The sequence below is a fragment of the Sciurus vulgaris genome, assembly GCF_902686455.1.
Source record: "Sciurus vulgaris genome assembly, chromosome: 8".
NCBI classification, from domain to species: domain Eukaryota; kingdom Metazoa; phylum Chordata; class Mammalia; order Rodentia; family Sciuridae; genus Sciurus; species Sciurus vulgaris.
Genome location: NC_136468.1, coordinates 78,906,020 through 78,932,963, shown reverse-complemented (window position 1 = coordinate 78,932,963; position 26,944 = coordinate 78,906,020). Strand labels below are relative to the sequence as shown.

The 26,944-nt window shown below is 34.7% G+C and overlaps 1 protein-coding gene across 5 annotated transcripts in view; it reads left to right on the top strand.

Moving 5' to 3' along the window:
- The first annotated feature begins 16,185 nt into the window (after positions 1 to 16,185).
- The window catches only part of AGR3 (anterior gradient 3, protein disulphide isomerase family member), a 35,101-nt gene continuing 24,342 nt past the window's right edge, over positions 16,186 to 26,944 (top strand). For 2 of the 5 annotated variants that reach the window (XR_013765811.1, XM_079151501.1), the window contains exons 1-3: positions 16,584 to 16,654; positions 19,186 to 19,321; positions 23,445 to 23,508. Coding sequence is in view for 4 of the 5 variants with exons in the window: in XM_079151501.1 (XP_079007627.1) it covers positions 19,216 to 19,321; positions 23,445 to 23,508 (170 nt within the window). In the remaining variant the exon portion in view is untranslated. Of the gene's footprint in view, positions 16,462 to 16,583; positions 16,655 to 16,677; positions 19,322 to 23,444; positions 23,509 to 26,944 lie in introns of those variants that run through there. The other 3 variants (XM_079151504.1, XM_079151502.1, XM_079151503.1) reach the window with 3 other exon arrangements.

The following is a 26,944-nucleotide window of genomic DNA, read 5'->3' as shown; positions in this document are numbered from 1 at the left end:
AGTCTTCCATCTGCAAACTTAAATTAACATGGACTTCGAGAATTCTCCTATCCAGAAGTAAAGAGTACATTCTAATTTTGTATTCACCTTATCAGAAAAAAATAATTTTATTGCTGGGTCTTTTGAGAATTGGCATCTGAAACCTATCAGTTTTCTTCTGATGCCAGAATTTGCAGTGGTGATACACGAACACTTAATCCCTGTTATTTCCCCCAATTCTTTTCTCTGTATTTAATAACCACTCAATATATTTAAAAATATTTTCTTTCTTTCCAATAACACTCTGACTCTTGTATTTCAACTACCTTAGAATACAATTGCCAAAGGATTCTATTGAGAAACCTAGTGTCAATATCATGGGAGCAATTACCCCTGTAGGAGGAAACTCTCCAAAAAAGAGTTCATGGCCTTGTGGACTCAACACTGTTCTTCTCGAGCCTCTTCTGTTATGGGCCAGTGAGAACCATATAATCCTTTCAGTGTGCCCCTCCTCAACGATTCCCCTTTCCTCAGCTCTTAGTTCTGGCACTGAGGACTTGCCACATCATCCGTGGCTATAAAAACATTTTAATTGGCCTCTTATTTATGCCACAGCACAGGTGAGCTTTACCTCCAAAGATTCTAGCATTTCCTTGTTCTTTTAGTTGGTTCAGTTGTTTTAAAACATGTCAACTTACTTCGTGTCCTGTGAAAACATTTATTCAGTCTGAATCCTCTTTGCTTCTTCCCACAGTGACTCTTTCAATTATTAGCCTTAGGTTTACAATCAGTCAAGTTTTTCTTCCATCTCCATTCCAAACGATATAAACATACTTGACTCTCAGTCTTTATCTCTGCTAATAAGCTTCATTATCCATTAGAGGCTGACCTAAATTCTGAGTTCCAGAGATGAAAACCATGACCAAGATTTCATTGCTGTCCACTGAAGATTCCTGACCGAAAGTAGAATCCTTATATGTCACATACTCAAAACACTCAGGCCACCACAACTCAGTCGTTTTTCTTCTCGCTTTGGATACACTCAGCAATTCCAGAAGTTAGAGAATATCCAAGATAAATATCATAGCTAAATTCTTAGTATGTGGAGAAGTGAGGGAAATTAGGTATTTATTCTTCCTCTGACTGCCTCTTTGGTCTTAGATGTTGGCAGGTATATATCAATTGTGGCTGCACAGGGAAACTAAAGCTGAAGAAGAAACAGAACAGTCCAGGTGATCAAATCCTGCACCATCCACCAATCACTGCACCATCGATCCAGAAGTTAGAGTGACATGTTGAAGTGCTGCCTGTTTTGAGATGAGTCTTTTTGTCCCCCAAATAATTAACTAGCACCATCTTTGCAGTAATGAGAAGCAGAGATCAAGACATCCTAATGCCAAACTTGTTTTTCTGTAGAAAACTTTGACCTAAAGTTTCAGTCCTGATTGCACTGACAGCACCCAGCTATTAGGACACTTGGCGGGGTTTGTGAACAACAGAGGCTGCTTCTGTTGCCACAGTTCTAATCTTTATGAGGGATTTTGCTTCTCAAATATTTGCATCTTGCCATACTAACTACAGACAGTTAAACTATGAGAAAATTTACCCAAGTCTCCCTTTTGGAAAAAGTTAAGCAGAGTCAAGGAATATGAAAGCTTTGACCAATCTGCTACCACTGGAGGGTGAAGATTCACAAGTGGACACTCTGAACAATGCACATTTTCATTTTTAAAAGACGTTGAAGGGGCTGGATTTGTGGCTTAGTGGCAGAGTGCTTGCCTAGCATGTGTGAGGCACTGGGTTTGATCTTCGGCACCACATAAAATAAAGAAATAAAGTTTTAAAGAAGAATACTAAAAAAATAAATAAAATAGAATATAAACAAATAAATAAATAAGCAAAATGATAATAAAAGAAATCAAAGCCTGGCATGGTGGCGTATGCCTGAAATTGCTTAGGTGGCTGAGGCAGAAGGATCATGATTTCGAAGCCCGCCTCAGCAACTTGTGAAGCCCTAAGCAACTTAGCAAGATCCTGTTTCTAAGTAAAATATAAAAAGAGGGTTGGGAATTAGAGAAATGCAAATTAAAACTACACTGAGATCTCATCTTGCTCCACTCAGAATGACAATTATCAAGAATACAAGCAACAATAAATGGTGGTAAGGATGTGTGGGAAAAAGATACACTTGTACATTGTTGGTGGGACTGCAGATTGGTGCAAACACTCTGGAAAGCAGTATGGAGATTCCTCAGGAAACTTGGATGGAACCACCATTTGAGCCAGTTATCCCACTTCTTGGCACATACCTAAAGAATTTAAAATTAGCACACTGTAGTGTCTTGGCCACATCAATGTTTATAGCAGCTCAATTCACAATAGCTAAGCTATGGAATCAACCTAGATGCCCACCAATAGATGAATGGATAAAGATAATGTAATATATCTACACACATACATACACACATGCACACAATGGAATATTACTCAGTCATAAAGAAGAATGAAATTATGGCATTGCTGGTAAATAGATGGAACTGGAGACCATCATGCTAATAAGCCAATCCCAAACAACCAAAGGCCAAATTTTCTCTCTGATATGTGGATGCTGACTCACAGTAAACAAGGGGGAGGTAGTGGTGGTTCACTGGATTGGACAGGGAGATGGGGGGGGTTGAGGGGAGTGGGAATGGGAAAGAGTAGAATGAATCAGACATAATTCTCCTATGTTCACATATGAATACATGACCAGTGAAACTCCACATCATGTACAATCACAAGAATGGGAAGCTATACTCCATGTATGTATGATATGTCAAAATACATTCTACTGTCATGTATAACTGAAAAGAACAAATTTAAAAAATTTTTTAAAACATGGGGCTGGGGATATAGTGCCCCTAGGTTCAAAAAAAAAAAAAAAAGAAAGAAAAGAAAAGAAGGCATTGAAGTTCACCTCTGGATCAATACTGAACTGCTCTGGCATTTTGGCATCCATTCTAGAAAAGTCTTAGCCAACAGTGTCTTTGGCCTTCAAACCTGCACCCATGTCTTGGCCATTTGCATCTTCTATTAAGAAGAGTCAATGGAAAGCAGACTCAAGGAAAAATGTAGTAAGAAAGAAAAGAGCTAGGCCAGCAACCATAATCTTCTGGAAGAAAGCTCTTCAGGAAAGAATTTGGGCTGTTTTACCACGTCTTCTCATGTAAACACCATGAGAGCAGCAACCAAAAAGAAGGAAAGCATGAGGAAATGAAAGCTTCTAACCTCCACTGGCTTCACAAACAACTCCATTCCTTTAATCCAATAACCCATAATAACTTTACCCTTGACCCAAATCATAATTTCACCTTGCCAGGGACAGAACAAGTAAAGGAGCATTTTAAAATTAGAAGATAGGGGTCAGAGTTCATAGAGGCCAGAGGGATCTGAATTTGTACAGAACTCTGGAAAGGAGGTTAGACTGTAAACATAAAAGAAATTAACTCAATCTTTGTTTTCACAATTGCATCCAGCCAGGCCAAACAGTAAATGCATCATAAAGCACCCTTGATAGTCTTTGCTTCCTAAAATTTGAATCAGATTTAGAAAAATGTTTATATTAGAAAAAAAGACCCAGAACAATTTTGTGAAATAACCCTGACCTGAATAACCCTGGTAGGAAAAGATTACGCCAATAATGCTTGACCAAAACTGAACTGGTCTCATAATGCACCATGAATTTCAGTGACTCAAAACTTTAAAGTATTCTTTTCTTATATCTAAGAAGACACCCACAGGCTTACATCTGTGGAGAAAATAATCATTATATAATAGTAGTCATCACAATTCTCAATAGCTACTTGAAAATTTTAAACCTAAAACATAACAAATTGTTAGAGGGAACAAAAGAAGTGATTGGCAGTGTGTGTAAGATGTGTTCAGTATAAATAGCAAGTAAGTAACCTGTGAGACATGTTAGCTAAGATAAATGAAGTAGCAAGCAGCACATATGTGTATTTTTACACAGATTTCAGAGAACAGGAAATTTAAAAATCCCAAGTGCATTACTTGTGGAAATAGAAGGATTAAGTAAGCATATTAATTATCCATAAGGTACATATTTCTACCCTTTTGAATAAAGCAACTGTTACAAGACAATAAGACAAGTGACCACAATATTAAAATAAATGTTTTCATGCATTGTACAAACAAGCAGTAGAGAAGGCAACTCCTGATAAAGGAGAAATGATAATGTGAATTCTACAGTAACCACAGATTTTTGACTGGAGGTCATTTCTAGAACAGTACAAGGAATGGAAACACTAACAGTTAAGAAGAAAAGTGTCCAAAGTCCAAAGGTGTCCTCAGTGTTAGAATTTGTGGAAGTTATACTGAGGAAGAATTCTGTAGAGTAAGAGCTGCAGAAATACATAGGGGGGTTGCCTTAAGTCTTTGGCTGAATGTCAACTTAAAAAAACAATGCATACATTGGCATTTTAGGAGGCCATTCATGATTTTAAAAAGAAATGATCAAGAAACTAGTAATAAAATAGTAATGCCTCAAGCTGATGAAAAGTCATCTATGAAAAACTTTTGGTTAACATCATTCTTAACTATGAAAGATTTACCCTAAAATGGGGAGCAAGGTAAACATCTTTAAACACTGCTTTAAATACTTCTCTTCAAAATTGCACTGGAGACACAATAATAAAAATAAATAAAAAGCAGAGATTGGCAAGGCAAAACTATCTCTATAAATAAGGTTGTAAATATATATGATAGGACCCCCCAAAGTATCTACAAAAAATCTACTAAAACTACTAAGTGAATATAACAAGGACACAGGATATAAGAACAATATTCAAAATCAACCAAATTAGAAAATGCATGTAATTAGAAAATGAGCAAGAGAAAACCATTTACAATGATGTTTACAAACATGAAATAACTCAAGACGATTTTAACAAAATATATGCAAGACCCATATACTCAAACATCCCTCAAAGGAATTAAGGAAGACTTAAAGACAACAATAGGTATATAATGTCAATGGCTCAGAAGACTCAATTTTTAAAATTTTCCCAAATTCATCAATAGATTCAGTAGATGCTCAAAGTCCCCAGTCTTTGTGTGTGAATGTGCACATGTATGAAAATTGACAAACTGGGTCTAATATTAATACAAAAAGGCGAAGGATCTAGAAGAGCCAAAACTAGTTTAAAAAGAAAGACTACTTACACTATCTGATTTCAACATTTAATATACGGCAAAAATCAAGAGAATTGGTGCTGGCATGAAGACAAACATATAGATCGATGGAACAGGACAGAGGTGTCCAGAGACAGACACACATATGTACTGTCAATGAATTCGTGACAAACACACCAAGGCAATTCAGAGGAGAAAGTCTGGTCTTTATAACACGGTGCCAGACAACTACATGGCCACAAAATGGACATTAATTCTTCACCCAAAAAACACTTGAAAATTACCTAAAAGTGAGCAGAAACATGAAAACTAAAACTACAAAATTTCTAAAAGCATAAGAAAAATGATTTTACAATATCAATGTAGGCAAAAGTTATTTAGAACACAAAAAACACAAGCGCAAAATTTTTTAAACAATATATTAGACTTCATAAAAATTAAAATTTCTGCTCTGAGTAAGACATAGTAAGGAAAATGAAAAAGCAGGCTACAGCAGGGGAGATAAAATTCCCTCTGACAGGCTATCTCTAGAATATAAAATTACACTAAACAACTGAGAAAAAAAAATCTAATTTTTCAAATATAGGAAAAACGTTTAATAGATTTTACACCATGTATATGAATGAGCTCTAAGTAAATGAAAAGATACTCATCATTAGTCATTAGAGAAATGCAAATTAAAACTATTAGGAGACACTGCTACTTATCCATGGAATGCCTAAAGTTAAAAAGATTGACAATACCAAGTGCTGGTCAGTATATGGAACCACTGATGGCAATGTACATTGGCCAGTCATTTCAGAAAACAGTTCAGTAGATTCTTATTAAACAGACAATGAAGATGTGACTCTGAAATTCCACTTGAAGGCATGTACTAGAGAGAAATGAAACGTATCCATACAAAGTCAGGTACTTACATATGCATAGCAGCTTTATTCAGCTAGTAACAGATGAAATGCTCAACAATAAGTGAGTGGGGGGAAAAAAGTGCTATATTTATATGATGGGATAGTACTCGTCAACAAGAAATGACAAGAAATGAACGATGCGACCTGCAATACCATAGATAAATAGCAAAAACACTGTGGTTAGCAAACAAAGCTAAATATAAAAGGCCATATCCTATATAATTTTATTTAGAAGTGACAAGATTAATCTATAGATACAGAAAATAGGGTAGGGTCTTAAGGGTGGGAGATTGCACAGTGGCACAAGGAATTTTGGTGATGGATAGAAACAATCTATTTCTTTATGGTGCTAGTGGCTACATGGTTATAGCCTCTTCTCAAAGTCATTAAAAGATAATTTTAAATGAAATATATTTTACTGTATTCAAATTAAATACCAACAAAAAATATTAAATATATTTTCCTAGATTCAAATTATTCTACCTCTGGTAATGTCCTTAAATCAGTCACCCATGAGTGACACTCATTTGGGTTCATGTTATTTGACCCATGATTAAAAAAACAAGTTCTATTTGGCAACCCCTGTTGCTCAGCTGTTTTGCCCCTTGTCTCCCACATAGAACGTGTTGGCTTTTGGGAGCTCATGTTTCCCACTGCAACTTCGGAACATAAGCCTCCACTAGAAGGGAGACGTGGTAGAAAGGGGCAGGACACTTAGGTACCCTGTAGCCTATGAATAATGTGTCCTTCCTCCCTACTGCATCTCTCCCAAGTTATGTTAACCCTTCTCTTCCCTTTCCCCTTGCTTCTAACTGTGGGTTTGGGTGGTGGTGTTTTGCTTTGTTTTGTTTTGTTTAATAATGGGGATTTAGCAGGGGAGATGGCTCAGTTGGTAGAGTGTTTGCCTTGCAAGCACAAGGCCCTGGGTTCGATCCCCAGCACCGCAAAAAAAAAAATAATGGGGATTTAACCCAGGGGTGCTCTACCAAGGAGTTACGTGCCCAACTTTTGTTTTTAATATTTATAATTTTTATTTTAAGATAGATTCTATTAAAATGCTGGCCTCAAACTTGTCATCCTTCCCTGTAATCCCAGTGACTCACTATTTTAGTACAATCGACCACATAATTTTAGTATCTTAATTTGGTCTTTGAGACATCAAATTCTGAGCTCTGAAACAGCTTGCTGTTTACCCACTTGGAAGTTACCATAGCAGTAAGGTATTTCTCATCATGACTACAGTACAACCTATCTGCTCTGTGAAATCCACAGATGTTCAATGAGAACAACCTTAAGAATTAGAATTGCCAAGACACTGCCACAAAAACTATACATGCACCAATGAAATATGGGGGGAAAATCCTAAACGAAAACCTGCAAACAATGAGAAGTGGTAGAATCAGAAGATAGTAATTTTTCATAACAGTGAAAAAGTACAGCTTTTTTAATACATCAATAAATGTCTTAGACAAGGTGCCTAATCATGGCAGCAAGCACTAATTTTTAAAGTTGTAGTGTGGAAGAATATGTTATATCTTTTTAATAGTATGACATATGCATACTTTTGTCTGTGAACTTCTGGCATAATTATTGATACAACTTGGCAGAGGCAGATTGAGGCATGTATGTGTGAATACCCTTTAGCAGTTCTAAAGCATGCAACGATTAATACAACCCAGATCATTTAGCTATAAGTTTGGTTTTGAATCTACAAATTATGACACAGATATTCAGAAGAACAACTTCAATAATTACAGATTTGAAATATTACTAGAATCACTGGACTAAGGCATAGGTCCATTTCTTTTCAAGAAGGACAATCAACAGAAAAAACAAAAACAAATCATCCAAGTGTCAAATAAGAGTTGGATAACTATGGTGCATTCGCAGTCTAAGGCTTACAAACAATGGACCTGAAAACTTCCTGGTCTCTAGGCCTTTACAGTTTAGTGGTTCCCCTCCAACTTGCCTACATGAAACAGTTTGCATGTAATGCCAGCCAGCAGATTAGTTACCAGGTGGGGCAAAGGAAGATAATCAGTGCTCAAGATACTTTGAAACAAATGGTGTTCATCATCAGTACTAAGAACCTCACTTGCTATCCCCAATACCATTCTATTTCCTGGGATTACCAAGGTAACACAGTTATGTCAGATACTAACCTACCTTTCTGGAACTTTGACTAGGCATTAGCCTCTTGATTCCAATTAGAATCATGGGAGAATAAATAAGCCCTCAACTACATCTTGAAGAAGGAAGAGGTTATAGAAATTCATAGATCAATGTTTCTTTATATTTTTCACTCTCCCTCCCCCACCTCATGTACAGCCTTCTCATCACTAAGGCCACTATATGCAAAAATTAGTAGTAGGGACCATTATCAAAAGGGTAAAATGAATGAACTTTGAAACATCTAAACCAGAGAGCTTGTGGACCCTTGATAAATCAAATTATATACACATAAGGCTGATATTCAACTGGCAGGTCTGATACAGTCATCCTAGTTGTTAATATGTTGGATCACTTCCCCCTTAAGCTGATAAACAGGTGCTACAGCAATTGCCCCCATTATGCTGCCCCCCAACACACACCCTACACACACACCACACATACATACAGAGACAGGGAGTTCCCCTGGCCCCACCAGAAGCCCTAATCACCTCTAGAATTGATTCATTTGTACCTATGCCATGTCAATTATGAAATATTTTGAATTTATCTCAAAAGTGTATGCCAATTCATATACATGGAAAGACAAATTGAATACAACATCCCTCGAAAGAATAGACTTCTCAGTTCACTGCCTTACTTAACAATAAAAGGAAACTTTATGTGTCCCCTTCCTGCCAATTGTTTGTGGATTTCTTCTTAAACAAATGTGGAAGTACCTAGTAACCACACTTAATTACAAACGTTAATTGACTTGAGGGGGAAAAAAAAAACCTTCCAAGTATGAAACAAATATTTAATGTTATTGAATCTTGATTCTTTACTGAGCAAAGGAACTTTTGAAATACCTGATAATTACTTAAAGAAATTTTTTAGGGGCTGAGGGTATAGCACAGTGGCAGAGCACTTGCTTAGTATGTCCAAGGCTCTGGGTACAATTCCCAATACCTTAGAGATTTAAGGTTTAAAAATAGCTCATTAGAAGAACTAGACTCTCAGCAATCTAGTAAAATCTTCATTGATCACCTATTAGGATTATTCTGCTTTGAAAATCCTTGGGGCCTCTATCATTATATCATCTATTAGAGGGAAAAATTACAAGACAAGCAAAGTGGTTGGGAGTTGTTCCTAAACAGCGTTTCAGGTAAACAGATGTGGTTGCCGTTCATAAAGATCCTCCTTCTCCCCGGCAATGTGGATATGCAAATCATACAGTCTTGGTTCTCATCCATGTGCTCCGTGCCGCAATTTAAACAACTTTTCTCTGTTTGTCCAAATTCCACTTCACTGCCCATTTGCTCTGTTTTCCTTTGATTGTACTGACATCTAATGTCAGAATCAGAGATTATCTTCAGCTCAGCCCTTGTCAAGTTTCCAAAATGACTGGATTCCTCCAGCCGGAAACTCAGCCTCTTAGTAGACAGACATTCACTAGGAGAATTTGTTGGGCCAACAAAAACAAAACTGAGACAAACTTACTTAAAATGGAATTAGTATTTGAAACATTTTGAATTATAAATTTTCAAAACTGGCTGCTGCTGTGCATGGTGGTATATGTCTATTATCTTATCTCTTTGGGAGGCTGAAGCTGGAGGATTACAAGTTCAAGGCCAGCATAGGAAACTTAGTGAGACCCTGTTTCAGCTTTCAAAATTTTTAAGGACTTGGAATGTAGTTCAGTAGTAAAGCACCCCCGAGTTCAATCCCCAGTACTGGGGGAAAAAAGTCCTGCCTCTCATCTTGAGATAAATGTCACCCTTACAAAATCATATAGTTTGGGAAAATATCCAATATTATATTCGTTTATCCTGTTGTTAAAATAATTTTCTTACTTAGTGCTTGGGCTTAGTGGATTTAGTTGAATAGGAGTTCTATGACAAATAAGATCAGCAAATAGTTATTATAAATTTATCATCAACTATCATTTTTATATTCCTTTTTCTTTTCCTTCCAAAAAAAAGAGCAGCAGACTTTTCTATTATCTATTTCCAATAATTACAAAAAAAGCCAGGTCCAGGAGGCACATGTCTGGAAAGGTACTATCTGCTTTCAATTACTTTTCATGTTCTTTCCTGTATAATCTTTTTAACGATTCTGTAATATTATCATTTGTACTTACGTTACTAACTTGCCCGGGGGCACAGCAGCTGCTGATCTTGATTTGGATCCAGATGTCCTGGCCCTGGAACAGAACAATGGGAGACTAGATGCAGAGGGCAAGTAGTGCTGCGATCATTGTTCCTCACATCACTCCTAGAAGTAATAAGCTGTCATGACAACCAATAAGGCACTGGTGAAAATGACAGAAACAGCATCCTGAAATGTGGGACTAAAGTCAGTGGTCACCTGTGAGGGGCGCAGTCTCCTTCCGTGTTCTTGCTTTTCTTCCGCACAACATTGCAGAAGCAGTTCCCCACCGAGGCTCACCTTCCCTAGGAACCCACTACCAACAGCTGCAGAGACTGCCGTCCAGAGTGGAAAGAACACAAAATTCAGATTCAAAATACCTGAAGTTGAAACCAGGCTCTTCTACTTATGGTGAGCTTAGGCAAGTCCCTCAACCCATTTTAGGTTTAATTTAAAGTGGGATTAATGGTAACTTTCAATACGAAATGGCAATCTAAGTCTACAGTCTTCTAAATCTCCTTTGAATATATTGGGAAAGGGAATCATACCTTCCTGGAAATGACAGAAAAGTCTACTTTGCAAAACTGAAAATTCATGAAAACCAAGTGTAAGCAAGATCAAAGTAAGAAAGGATTGATAGGCCCATAATCTAATACATATTAAAGAAAACCTATGGGGCTAAGCCACTGGATGATGTACGGGAGAAAATTTCAGTTCTGCTGGAGTTTCCAGGAAGTTCATAAGACCTGAACTTCACAGAGTGGCAAGATACCCATAGCATAAACCTGGCAAATATGCTGGCTTTGGAAACTGAGGTCAGTCAGTTAATAGCTGGAAGCATCCCTTACAGAGGGATCTTAGCATACATACATTTGTGTACAATGAATCAAAATGCAGTTTGTAAAAATAAAAAATTTAAAAAAACTAAATCTATAGTCAGAGAACAATTTTAAAATGGAAAAGTTTGATTGTTGACATTTTTACTACAATGGAGGTTATTAAGAATAAACTGAATGTTACAAAAATCAAATCAGTTGGTTAGAAAATAAACCTGGGAAATCCACGACACTGAGAAAGAGGCAGAAAAGATGAAAATTATAAAGGATCCACAGAAAACCATGACAGATTTCCAATATACACAGAACAAGTTATCCAGGAAGAAAAGACTGAACAGAATGAAAATCAATAATCAACTAGATAAGGTGAGGGAAAGCACTTATAGGAACTAGGTGTTTTTAATCTTTCAGGCTCTTTAAAGTACATCGACTTTGTCCTTCTTAACCACCCCCATGATATCAAATTGACTGCCACATTTCCAGACATGATCATTTCCAAAGGATAAAAGGAACCATTTTCTTTACATTTACTGATTTTTATTGAGGGAAAAAATAAAAGAAACTTTCCCTCGATTTACCCCCGTATTTCATAGGCAAGAATAACACTACATTGTTTATAGATAAACAGTTTTTCCGGAAGGGGAGCACCATGTTTGTGTTAAAATAAAATAGACCGGGGATTCTCAACCTCAGCACTTCTGACATTCCAAGTCTTTGTTGTGAGGAGCTGTGCTGTGCATTGTAAGGAGTTTAAAATGCACCATTCCCAATTGTAGCAACCAAAAATCTCCCCCGACATTGTCAAATGTCCCTGGTTGATAATCACTGGAATAGACTATAATTGAGATTTCTCTCTGGGCTAGCAATGGGGCCTATCTCCCCGAAATATGAAATAGCACTGAAGAAAGGGAATAATTAAGCCAAATCAGTATCTGTCAGAAAAAAGATCCAAATGAAAGAAAAGCAGTCCTAAATAAGCACCAAATGTATTTAATACAGCAACTATTTAAAAGGGTTATATAGTTAATATAAAAATATGAACCTAAAAATCCCATATCAATTAAGAGGGAAATGCATGAAGAGCTTTGGCAGGACTGAGGACTATTAGTGTACTGACTAATCACAAAGCACACAAAATATAAATTTGTGATTATATAAGTTATAACAGGCAATTTACTTGAGTTTTGGAAATATGTCTTTGAACATAAATTTTCATTGTGGGTTTGTATGTACAATATTTAGCCCATAAGATCCTTGACCAAGTATTGCATTTGGTTGTGTGAAGTGGAAGATCAACTGGAGGAACTATATCCTCCTTCATTGAACACTACTCTATTTGGATTTTTGAAGTTATCAAAATAAAAATGATTCCCTATACAAAGATTTTGAGTTAACTACAAATGCGGTTCCTTCTATGGGTTGGTATTTTCACATATGCAGCTTATGATATACTTAGTTTTTGCAGTATAACCTTGAAATCTTAATTGATGCATTATAAATGTTGTGTTTGCCATCTTTTTGTGGCACGGGGGATTGTACCCAGGCCTTCATGCATGCTATATAAGTACTCTACCACCAAGATACTTACCCAGCCATTTTAACAAGATCCTCTTCCTTTAATCATATGGTAAGGCCATATCCACATTCTCCCCAGCCCTTAAAGGGGAGCTAACTCTCTCACCATTTCCCAAGAGCCTGACCCCTGTGTAACACAGATCCCCTGCTTATCTCCCACATTTCCCTGGCTCTGTGACTCTCTGACTCTGCCTTCTCCTTCCCACTATGTGTATCTACTCTCCATCCATTTAAAAACTGTTTCTGGATCTTTCTTCATACTTGCTATGGCAGACCCAGCTCTGCATATTTCATTTTAATTTCACCCATACCTTTCAAAACAGAGCCTCCCTAACTGAACCCCAGGAAAACTGACCAGTTTAAGTCATCAATTTCCCATCATGAGAAGAAAAATTCAAGACATGGGAGCTTTCTAAGAAAAAAGTACTAGAATCATCACCATAGGCTATAACAAGGGACTTATAGAAGAATTTGAATTTCTAGTATTGTTATTTAGTTCACAGTACCAAGGAAAAAACTTCATTATATCCATACTGTGAAAATACCAAGTTTATTGTTTAGATGTACTACACTAAAAGTTCAGGGACTTGAGGTACTTACTGGATATGGAAAATTACTATTTTGCAATAGGAAATGTAACCATTCTTGACAGAATAAGAATGTGCAGCTTGTAGAAACTGCACATCTGAGGCTTGTAAAAATATTGTTTCTAAATGATTGGTATAATATCACTCATTAACAAATTCTGGAGGCATCTATTTCTTTAATTCAGAGTCTTTTTTTAATGATTCCTTATTTTCAAGGAAAGTGTTTGCCTCTGATGGATTTGGAAAATAGAGACAGATTAAATACTCTCTACAAGATATCCTTTCTCTTTAATTTACTAAATAGTTTCATAAATACCTGTACTGATAAGGTACAATCTTCAATATTTATTAAATTAAAAAAAATTAGATTCAGAAGTATTGATAGAAAGATATAAATAGAAAGGTGTACACAGAGATGATAGATGATAAATGAATATGCTTACGTTTGAATATAGAGAAAATATATATATAGATGAAGGTTCAAGAAGTTAATCAGAATGAGTGCGTCTAGGAAGGAGACACACAGAGTGGTGGGAAACCTGCTTTCCACTCTCAGTCTTTTTATGTATATACACACATACACAGAGCAAATAGGTAATCCTATTCCTAAATTTAATTTATGAATTTATGTGACCAATTAAACTTGTAAAAATACAGGTCACTGCCCTTGAAAAACTCAATAGTGACTCTGGGATATATTGATTTATTAAGAGCATATAATTAGACACATTTATATTCTGTTGCTGCCTAGAATGATATTATCTATAATTTTATAGCTTAAAACAATGAAAATTTGAAAATAATTATAAAGAGATGACTTATTTTACATCTTTTGTCTTATAAAACTTTCTGTTGAAGAAGTTATTCTAAATTTAGACTAAAATACAGTATTAAAATAATATTTCAATAAGATTAAAATTAAAATTGAAGCTATCCTCCATCAAACCAAATTATCTTAAACTTAGCAGGTAACCCAGCACCTATGGAAAGAGTATTTCCTTATTAAAAATAGTATGATCTACAAAGAAGTATCAGATGAGCTGTTTACATGTCCTAATATGAAAACCATAGGGACAACTTCTAAGATGATGAAAATTTTTTGAAAAATAAATACAAGATCACATTTAAAAAAAAAGGAAAATTAATACCAGAAAATTCTTAGGGGGGGACAAAGTCAGTCACCTGGTTTCAGACAAGTAGAGTTTAAAAAATGATTAATGTAAATGTACCCAAAATATTTTTTAATTTTGTTTAATGTACATATACATATTTTAAAGAATTTTACTATTGAACATACTCTTTAGTAAAACTATTTGTAATCTATTATACAATAAATCAATATTTCAAAATATTATTTTAAAATCATATAATCCCAATGACTTATTACTTCTTTTTGCTCTCAAAGTTGTGCTGGGTTAGAGGATAAATTACATTAAATTACATTTCACACTAGTGGGAGAGACCCAAAGACTGATCACCTGATTCAACCTAATTTCTCTACCCCATAAATACTTGGCTTCCCCTTGCTTGTTCTCAAGTGATGATCTATCAAAGCAAGTATTACATGTAAAGCTAAACAAAGATGACAGAATATTTTGAGATCTAGCCTTAAACCACTCCCAATCGAGAACAAGTTGAAAATTTTACCAGTCCTATCACTAACAGTGAAATTTAGAGATTATAGTGCAACTGTTTCTTCGCTTTATAAATCCTGAATTTAAAATTAAAATTATAGGTCCAACTTCTTAACCCCAGCAGGAAGACTCACATTTGAATAGCATGTTCCAGGGAAAAGTCCTGTTTAAGGAAGAAAGCACAATTAGATGATAACACAAATCAGTGGTACAGTAAAAGAATAATGCAGCCTGGCTACATGAGGTCTCTTCAGCATCATGAAAATGTTTCCATTTGAAAAATGATAAGCCTTTTAAATCAAACGAGGAAATTCATATATCAGTCTTTGTAAACAATCAATTTGTGCTTTTAAGAGATGTAGTATAGGAATAATGGCTACCTTCTTAACACGGTAAACCAAATTCAGCTCTGTGTCTAAAGAAAAGCACTAGAATCATACTCTCCTTAATACCAAGAATAAGAAAGTCATCATTCCAATAATTTAGAACTGCATTTGTTAATATACTCAGAGAAAATAGACAAATTAGAGAAAGGAAGGGAGGGACAAAGAGAGGAAGGGAGGAAGGAAGGAATTTAAGAATGATAACCTGGATTAGGGATTAATAAACATGTTCTATAAAGGGTCAGTTAGTAACTATTTGGGGCTTTGCAGGCTACACAGCTCCTGTTACACAGATTCAGCCTTGCTGTTGCAGCATGAAAGCAATCACAGATGATATGTGAGCAAAGAACAAGGCTGTACTTCATCCACCAAACCAGACAGTTGTGGACACTAAAATTCAAATTTCATACAATTTTCATATATCACAAAATATGATTCTTCCTTTGATTTTTTCCCATCCATTTAAAAATATAAAAAGAATTCTCAGCTTCCTGAACTACACCAAAACAAATGAACCAGAATTGTGCACCCCTGCTTTAGATCATTTTAAATAATTAAATAATATCTAATAGATAAATGTAATATCTAATAGATAAATTTTTTTTTGCACAAAAAGATTGTAAAGAGTAATCAAATTATGAAAGTACTGAATTTTAAAACACCATTTTTATTTCATTCTCTCTCAGAAAAAAAAGAATCTGATCTCTGTAGTGGTTAATTATATTCCTGTAAACAGAGTAACGCTTAGGAATTTCTATTTGCTTTATATCTAATCTGTAAACCTCCCAGAACGCTCATAGAGAACAATGGTGTACAGTTTCTACATTCATTCCCTTTTTTCTTTTCTTTTCTTTTTTTTTTTTTTTTTTTTTTTTTTTTTGGTGCTGAACTCCAGCCAAACATTAAATTACCTTGGGAAATAAAAGGTAGGAGAAAAAGAATACAAAGATGGTCTTTGGCCTCATTTTATGAGGACATTCAATCTTAATTTAGAGAAAGAACGAAAGCTTTTCTACTGAGAGAAGCATGAGAACTGGAAAGACATACAGAGTTTCTCAGACAACCCTAGTCTGGTAAGTTTGCTGGTGACAAGGTTCCTGTTTCTATAGGTGAGATTGTAGGTCGGGTGTGTGTGTGTGTGTGTGTGTGTGTGTGTGTGTGTGTGTGTGTGTGTGTGTGTGTGTGTGTGTGTGTCTATAAATCCACACCCTTTTTTAACCAGAAACATCCAGAATACACTTCCAAGAAGAGCACTGGCCAGTTCAGGTAAGCAAGCAATTTGCAGATTACTTAAATCAGGGGTCATTCTCTATTATATTTAATTGATCTGTTTTTGCTCTTTGAAAGTAAAGGGTGGGAGAGTGAAATGAAATTGTATTTTTCTTCTGAATTTCCTGTGCTGGTTTCATAGTTTTATTCTTCATTTATAGTAACGATGTAAACTCTAATTATTCAAAAAATGACTGTAAAAGTTATACTAGAAGTAACAATGGTTCTTTTATTGTACATTTTAAGTTTTTGTTTTATTTTAAAACAGAAAATTTTAACAATACACAAGTGAATGATTTAGGTTGAACTACTTTTGAAAAGTAATATCCTAGTGTAGGAAAACACTAACTGGCCAGTTTATAAAACCCAATTTTAGATATTTTGTTATGTGCTTCCAAGGTACATAAGCTACTGCAATGTTATATTCAGCTGTACCCCAAGCAGCTTAGACTTGCAACTGGGAGTGAAGGACCCCCTCAGCAAGACATACTTTACCAATGCAAGTATTGTTCATTAAAAAAAAAAAGTTCAAGTTGTATTGCTGTCATAGAATATAGTTAATATCTATTTTAACCAATAATATAAACAAGAAATTAAGATTTTTATTTTGAAAATAGAAAATATTTGACAATAGTATAAAAATGCTTGAAATTAAAAATGATTTAGTTCCCATTCAACGCTAAACTTGGCAGGTTTTAAATAGCAGATATGATAAAGTTATGCTTTCTATTTTTAAATTTAGATTCCACCATTTATCTCTGCTCCTAACAGAGAACCTTTCTAATGCTTTCTCTAGAGTGACTTTTCCTACCTCTTCTTCCCATCCAAGATCACAGAAGAATGTGAAGGCAGTTTGAGATCCTCTTTTCAAGGAAAATGAACAGAAGCACATAACAGTTTCTAAAGTTTCAGGGTTTTTTCTTTGTTTGGCCTACTGTAGCTCATCCACAGAAGCTACTAGACTCAGGCTAGGACTCCATTCTAGGGATTGGGGTTGTGGCTATGGTTCAGTGATACAGCACTTGCCTAGCATGTATGAGGCACTGGGTTCAATTCTCAGCACCACATGTAAATAAATTTAAAAAAAAATAAAAGTCCATCAACAACTACAAAAAAAAAAAAAAAAAAAAGACTGTAACCTAATGGTGCTTCAGTTTCTCCATTGCACCTCTCAACCTGACTAAACCTGCTCTTCCCACGCTGGGATTTGTGTCCCTGCATCAGCTGTCTCTATCCCTTACTAAAATCTACCTTCTCTTTGATTCAGCCTTTAAGATACAAGATGACCAGTCCTTAAGGAACAACATGACATTCTGAAATGTTTATTGGTTTAATAAGTAATAGGAACTTAAATTGGGATCCTTATCAGATTCTGTGGTTACTGTTTGACAAGGGTTTTTAGTGCCTGACTACAAAGTAATAAACGGGAAGGGAAATAATTTAAATAAAGCAGTGGCAAACATTGTCAATTCAAAGAGGAAACATGATATACACCACTACAAAAGAGAAAACACTAGAACGCAAGCAATGAGGAAATGTCTGCAGAAACCTGGAATCTGTAAACTTCACTGCTGAGTTGCTGCATCCCCCGTGCTACAATTGCTATTTGACATTGACTAGAGTATTACAAATGTTTTGCCAATGCTGTCATTGTGTTTTACTAATCTTTCAACTTTCCTTACCTATTACAGTTAAATATAGTAACTTCCGTGTTTGAGCAGGATCCATAAACAGTCTTTCACTGTATTTTGGTCAGGGAATCTCATCATTTTGGTGGGGAATTCACTACTGCATAACACAAGTCCATGAGAAAAATGACTCAATGAAATTAAGTGAATATATAAATGTGAAGGATATAGTTACATTTATTTTGATTCTTTATATATGTACGTTTAATTCATAGCAATGTGACAATGCTTGGCTTTTAAAAAGAGCTGAATTTATAAACTGAGGGGCAAAAGGTTGAGTAACTGTTGAAAGGATGAGAAAGACATTCGACTGCGAAGCACTGAGAGATAAGACTCATCCATACTCAATTTTTCCTGATTTCCATTTTAAGCAACATTTGTTGGTGCCTAATCTTATTTTGGTATAGAGTTAGAGTGTTTTATTGACTATTAAGTTCGGAAGAATCTAAATACAAAAAAGGTGACTAGCATCCCTGCATGCTAAAGTCACCTTTGCATTGCACTTTGTAGTTTAAATGTGATTAACACCATCTTCTTTGAGTCTCACTGTGGGGCCGCATGCACTACAGGGCAATCCAGAAGCAGGATTGTGGGGTCATCACCCTGTTCTCTTTCAATTACATCTCACCATGACCAGGAGGTCCAGTACCTGACTTTTTGACATCTGCAATTTTAAAAATATTTTTAAAATAAAATGGTGAACCAAAGTTGTAGGAGGTTACACCATATGAAATCATAGAGTGACCTGTCAGCACAGGTTCTGTCCAGTTCTTAGTCAGTGTCTTTTAATCACAGCCTGAAGGAACCCACTAGATACTGAAAATGCCTTTTGTCATCTAGCTTCTTCTGAGGGGTTCTCTGGAAGACGTGATGTTACACTCAGCTTTGGCCCTCTTCCTCTTACTTATCACAGTTTCTTCCAGCCTTGCCATTGCAATCAGAAAGGAAAAGAGACCTGCACAGACACTGTCAAGAGGTACTGTAATCTCATTTTATTTTCTAAATTCAGTCACTTAGATTGTTTTAAAAATATCTAGTATTTTCACCAATATTCTCATATGAAGCAAATAATTAACTAGATGTTTGTTGTATATGACTTCAAACTTGACTTAAAAAAAAGGAACCAGTTGATTTTAGGCAGTGAATCAAACTAGCCCTCAAATAATAACACTTTTGGCATCTTTTGTAGAAATAGTGGGAAATTGATTTGATAGCTATAATTTGGTAATTAGAAAATTACTGATCAATATGTCATAATGGTATTCTAAAAGCAAACTAAGATAACTCAGTATTTGCTCTGATTCCCAGTCTTCTGTTTATTAAGGCAAGAAAATAATTTGGAATGATTTTATAGAAGGTTATTCAGAAAAATGTTACTTTATCCCAGCCTCTAAGAATTTTGGCTAATCATGTCCTTGCTATAATGATTCTGGAAATAACTACAGTTTTAGACATCATAATCTAGACTTGTCATTGGCTACGGGTTTAGAAAACATTTCTACTTTTCTACTTACTATTTTACTTTGTACTAAGAAACTAATCTATATTCATATACAAAAAAAATTTTCTGAATAAAAAATTCTCAGAGTTGGTTCTTATCTTTCCAGTTAACAAAATCATTTGCCCCACATTTAATTCAAAATTATCAGTATAATCACAAATTACTTGGCCACTATTTGGTAATGTGAATTAGCAAACAAATTGAAATCAACCATAGTATAATTTCAAGTTCTCAAACACTGACTTACTTTCCAAGTTCATTCATTTCTTAACAGATATGTTGAGTACCAGCCAAGTGTACATCATTATTTACCTGTTAACTAATTCAACTTAAGCTGAACCAGACAAACTATTTATCTAGAAAGGCAACACTTTTTTGTTAATATAGTAAAAAGGGAAATTATTTTCCTAAATATAATGTATTATATAGATCTCTATATACCTGATAAAATAAATGAGCTCAATAACCTTAAAATGCCAAAGACTAACGTAATCATTTTGCCTGTCAAGACCTCCTGTGAGAGTAAAGTAACATACTGTAACTATACCATCAGCATTCTGCATGCCCATTTTTAAATATTATTTTAAATGATTGGTGAAGTTTATGAAAATTTTATTTGAGTATGTATGACATATCTTAAATGACTTCATTGTTCTGCTATTTTAATTTTTAAACTACTTTAACAGGGAAGACAACTGATATTAGTTGAGAACCCCATCATTAAGAATCGGTATAACCAGGTGTGGTGGGCCAGCGCTGGTTATCCCAGTGAATTGGGAGGCTCAGGCAGAAAAATCATGAGTTCAAAGCCAGTCTCAGCAATGGCAAGGCACTAAGAAACTCAGTAAGACTCTGTCTCTCTGAATAAAATACAGAATAGGTTTGGGGTAGCTCAGTGGTTGAGCGCCCCTGAGTTCAATCCCTGGTACCCACTCCCCCCCCACATACATACAAAAAAAAAAAAAAATAGGTATATTTGGGCTGGGCATGATGGCACATGCCTTTAATCCCAGTGACATGGGAGGGTGAGACAGGAAGATCCCAAGCCAGCCTCAGCAACTTAGTGAGACCCTGTCTCAAAATAAAAACAAAAAGGCTGAGGATGTGGTTCAGAGGTTAAGCACCCCTGGATTCAATCCCCAGTACAAAAAAAAAAAAAAAAGAATTGAACTATTTGGGTAAGCCTTTTACTATCTATTGCTATGTAGGAAATAAGTGAGAGAGTGAGGCTGAGAATTAATAAGGATTGAATGCAGGGTAAGAGGAAGGAGTGTGGGTCAGGAAATAACATATAGAGCCCCTTGGAACAGAGAGTGGCACCAGTTAGGTAGACAGTGATAAGGAGAGAAAGGAAGATTGATAGGGAAAAGGTGTGTGCTGGTTGAAGACAGACAGTCACACACACACACACACACACACACACACACACACACACACACACATTTAGTGACCAGGAAAATTTCTAACCTCCTTTGAATCAAAAGAACTGCCCAGGACCCAGTCCAGTACCTGACACCTAGTAGATAGTCAATAAATGAATGAATAAAATCGTAGAAGACAAGAAAACAAAGTCAAAGCTAGAGACGAAATTATAGTAATGAATGTATACCCTGATGACAATTTTAAACTTTCTCCCATCTTGGGCTTATTGGGATTATTACAAATTATAAAAAATAATTATAATATGCGTTCCCTGCAGAGCTATGAATGACTTTTTAAGAGTAGGGGTAAGGTTATTTTGCCTTTGTATTCCCAATGCTTAGTGGAATAAGGGATATAGAAGATGAGTATTTTATATTTGGAACTAAGTTGAACAGAGTAGGGATTTTCCCATTGTGAAAGTTCCAGCATTGAATGATATTTGCAACAGAAGAGGGAAAATTAAGTAGGTGTCTAGTTTCTCTTACTGTTTTTAAAATAACTTTTATTTAATGCAAAATGTGGTATAAAAATATCACATGTACTCAAGTTGGAAAGATAATTTTTCAGGATTATTACAGGGAGGAAGAGTTCCACTAAGGCAGGATGTTCACAGAAGGTGTCTTCCAAATGTTAAGATTTTAAATCAAGAAAAACAAATCAATAACATTGCTAGTGAGAATAAAAAATGGTACAACTACTTTGGAAAACATTCAGGGAATCCTTAAAAAAAAAAAAATTAGAGTTACCATTTTAACTCCAAAATTCCACTCCAAGGTTTATTCCAAAAGAAATGAAAGTGAATACTCATTAAAAAATTTGTACACGTGTTCAGGACAGCATTATTTGCAAAGGCCAAGAAGTGCAAATGGCTTAAATGTTCACGATATAATGGATGCATAAATAAAATGTGGCATATCCATATAATGCAAAGATATTCAACCATAACAAAGGAATTAAGTACTAATATAGGATACTACATGTGCTAAGTGAAAGAATTTATTCACAATACGTGACACACAGGGTGAACCCACTTATGTGAGAAGCCCAGATAAAGCAAACTATAGAGGCACAAAATAGATCTAGGGGTTTCTTAGGGCTGAGGAAGATGGAAAGATTGCTAAGGAGGGAGGGTGATAGCTAACAAACACAAGTTTTCTTTCTGAGGTGATAAAAATGTCCTAAAATTGATCATGGTGATGGCTGCATAATTCCGGGACTCTACTGAAAAAAAGGTGTATTTTCAATAGGCAATTTGTGTACATACATGGATTATATTTCAATAGTTATTACCAAAGGACAAACAAAGAGCAAAAAACATGAAATCATATTTATCTTGCTTCATAATTCTTGGCTATTATTTATCCATAATATCAAAACCAGAAACTGCAATCTGCACATTTGAAACACAAAAGAGGACCTAGGTTCAAAGTAGCACCCTAATATTTCTAATTTTCACATGAATTCAATCTGCCTCATTATCCAAAGCAATTTCTGAAAATACACTGCAATGTTCCTAGATGTTTCATGCACATTTCTTGATGGTCTTACTCTTTAATCTTTAACATATATTCCCAACTACTTGGGTTCCCTCTCTACTCGTCACTTTCTATTACTCTTCTCCATTCTTTAAGGTGTTTCTAAAACACATGTATTTTATTGTGTTTTTAATCATGAAATTTCACAACAGAATTTTTTTCAAGCCAGAACACAAAGCAAAGTTTGGAATTCCATTTTCCTACAAGCTATACTCTCTTGAAGGGTCAACATCTCTTGGTACCCAATATACAAAGATACTCTGGAGTCCATTCCAAAAGGTCCCTGACAGTTTTATAAAGTATGACAAGATTACTGTTATTTCCTGCCATTTTGAAAACCAGAGCCTTTGCATGATTCCAAGATGCCCTTTTAGCCATCACTAACCGTAACAGCCTTTATTACATATTTACCAGGTTCAAAGCCATGGGCCTATTTGAATCACAGTCCTAAATCCTCCATACTATAATCTAAAAGGACAGCACTCTTTGTAAGCCAGTTAGAATTGTGTATCCTCAACACCGCATGCTAGACAACTGCTTAGTAACTGAGTTAAATGTCTATAGTTAGATACCTGCTTATCAAAACCCCACTTTAGAATTCCTCTGTAGCTTAATTAATTAATTTCTCCTTTCTACTTCAGGATGGGGCGATGACATCACTTGGGTACAAACTTATGAAGAAGGTCTCTTCCATGCTCAGAAAAGGTAAAATACCTCTCAGTTAATTTCCATAGATCATACAGATGCCTCATAGAAGTTCCCAAAACATGCATGTCAGCTTTTGAAGGGTTGCTTCAAGTATTTGTTCTATTCTTGTATTGGTTTGGAAAAATAGTTTCTGTTAGAATAAATTTTTTATGTTTAAAAAAAGCTATAAATACCAGTGTATTAAATTCTTCATTACCTAAGTAGGCTTTTGGAGATAAGTTATATAAACTAAACAGTATCAATAATTAGCATTAAGCATTATAAAAGCTTAAATAGGAAATTGCTTTAAGGCAACACTTCTTCAGCTTGTCTGATCATCAAAACAATCTGGGGAGTTTTTTCAAATGTATATTCATAGTTAATCAATCAAGTACACAATGGTCAAACTTTTTTATCCTTTGAGAAACCTCCTATTTTTTAAAATTTCCCCCCAAATTTATGAAATATCTAAAGAGCATCCAATTCTAATATTCTTTAAAGAAGAAATATACCATATTGAATGAGAATTGGTTAAGCACTTTCAAAACTGGTCAAATATTACAATAAAAGAAGTCCACAGAATATAGTTCCAAATATTATTGTAACAAACAATACATCAGTAAAGTCCAGCCCTCATAAAATGAGGTTTAGTCTGGAAATTCCAGGACGATTAAAGATTATGGAAACTATTAAGTAAAATCACTTACTATCTATAAAGAGGAAAATCATACCTGTATCTTAAATCTCCACAAATGCTGGAAAAATGTTTAATAGAATACAATATCTTTGTCTAAATTTTTAAGCTGATATTTAAAAATATTAATTGATTTAAATTGAACTTAACAAAATACGTGTTCAGGGTAGGGGGTGTCAACATCATACTGGGAAAACAAAGAGAAGTGCCCCGTTAATGACTAAAAAAGATAACTACTAACATTGTTCTGGAGTAGACAGTGAGACTAAACAATGGTGAATGAAAGCATAAAATTTGGAAATGAGAGGATACAAGTATTTGTACATGATGACTGCATACATGAAAAACTAAAGGGAACAACAAAAACTATACGGAATAATGAAAACTCAAATTACATGAGAATAAATTGACCTCTAAAAATCAATAGCACTTAAATATATAAAAATCACATTCAAATAAATTTATAAACTATCAAATTTTTAATGGCAACCAAAAAGTTTAAATATCCCAGAACAAACTTGGCAGAAAACATACAAAAACTCTGTGAACCAAAATTGACTACCTTTAAGAGATTTAAAATATTACAATCCAATGGAAAAATGTATTGTATTCTTGGACAGAAAGACTGATCATCATAAAATGATAGTTCCCCCTATACTTAAAACATTTTAAGACAGCGGGGATTGTAGCTCACTAGTAGAATGCCTTCTATCATATATAAGGCCCTGGATTCAATCCAAAAAATATTTTTTAAGGCAATCATGATACATTGTCTCAAGAATTTTTTAAAAGAATTCTAAAATTAAAATAAAAAATATGTTTTTGCATAGTTTGTGCTGAAAATACATCAGAGGAAATTAGACCTTAAATGTTTTATAAACATGTTGTAAAACTAATAAAATAGTATATTACTGAAACAAGAATAGAATACAATGGAAAGTATAGGATTAAAATGATTGAATATAAGTGTATTAAAAATCTGCAATCAAAAGACATAGATGGAAAGGATGAAATGATGTAAAAGGATAGAAAAAAATATTGTATGCACATATAAACCAAGAGAACAGGGGCAGCTATACTTCTATCAGATAAAAAGGAATGTGAGTTTAAAAAAAAAAAAAAAGCTATAAAAGGAAATAGTATATGATGACAATGTGATCAATTCATCAAGGAAATATGACAATTATAAACCAGTATGATGGTATGCACTATAATCCCAGCTACTCAGGAGCGTGAGGCTGCAGGATCACAGGTTCAAAGACAGCCTTGGCAACTTAGTGAGGCCCTGTCTCAAAATACAAAATGAAATGGGCTGGGATGTAGCTCAGTGTTAGTGTTTGCCCAGCATGCATGAGGCCCTGGTTTTAGTCGAAAGAAAGAATAAACAAACAAAAAAGAAAGGAAAGATGACAATTATAAATATCTATTTCCAACACGGGAACACCTAAAGACATAAAGCAAGTGCAAGTATTACTAGATCTAAAGGGAGAGATAGACTATAACACAATAGTAGTTGGAAACTTTAATACCTCACTTTCAGCAATAGACAAATCATTAAGTCAGAAAATGAATAGGAAAACACTCAGATCAAATATACCCAACAAACTTTTCCTCCAACAATAGCAGAAGATACATTTTTCTCAACTGCATATGGGACATTCTCCAGATAGATCATGTTAGAGCACTAAAAAGGCCTTAACAGATTTAATAAAGTTATATCAAGTACCTTTTCTGATCACAGTAGTATAAAATTAGAAATTGACAGAAATTTTAGAAAATTCCCAAATACACAGAAAGTAAATAACATGTTCCTAAATAACCAATGAGTCAAAGAAGAAATTAAAAGGGAAAATTAAAAATATCTTGAGACAAATGAAAATGGAAATACAATATGTAAAACTTATGTAATGCAGCAAAAGCAGTTCCAAGAGGGAAATTTATGACACCAAAATAATCTAACAGCATGCTTCAAGGAAATAGAAAAATAAGAATAAACTAAGATCAAAGTTAGTAAGCTAGTGGTAGCAAGGAAGTAAGAAATGTCAAAATAGACATAATGAAATAAGAACCTAGAAAAACAATAGAAAACACCAATGAAAATGAGATTTTTTTTTGATAAGCAAAATTAACAAAGTATTAGGTGGACTACTAAGAAAAAAAAGACAATAATAGAAATGAAAGGGATATATTAAAACTGACATCACCTAAGTACAAAGAATCATAAAATACTATGATGAGCAATTATGTCTAGCAAATTTGATTAACCTAAAAAAAATAACTTCTATACACAAAAAATACCAAGATTGAATCATAAAGAAATGTAGAATTTGAACAGACCAATAATTTTTATTCATAATATAAATCTTCCATCAGAAAAAAGTTTAAAATTTGATAGCTTCACTGCTGAATTCTGCTAAGCTTTTAAAGAATACTAATCCTTCTCAAACTCTTCCAAAAAATTCAGGAGGAAAAAATATTGCAAAACTCATTTAATAAGGCTAGAATTTGAACAGACCAATAATTTTTATTCATAATATAAATCTTCCATCAGAAAAAAGTTTAAAATTTGATAGCTTCACTGCTGAATTCTGCTAAGCTTTTAAAGAATATTAATCCTTCTCAAACTCTTCCAAAAAATTCAGGAGGAAAAAATATTGCAAAACTTATTTAATAAGGCTAGCATCACCCTGACACAGTCAGACAAGGATACTACAAGAAAAGAAAATTAGAATTGGGGATGTACCTCAGTGGTTAAGCACC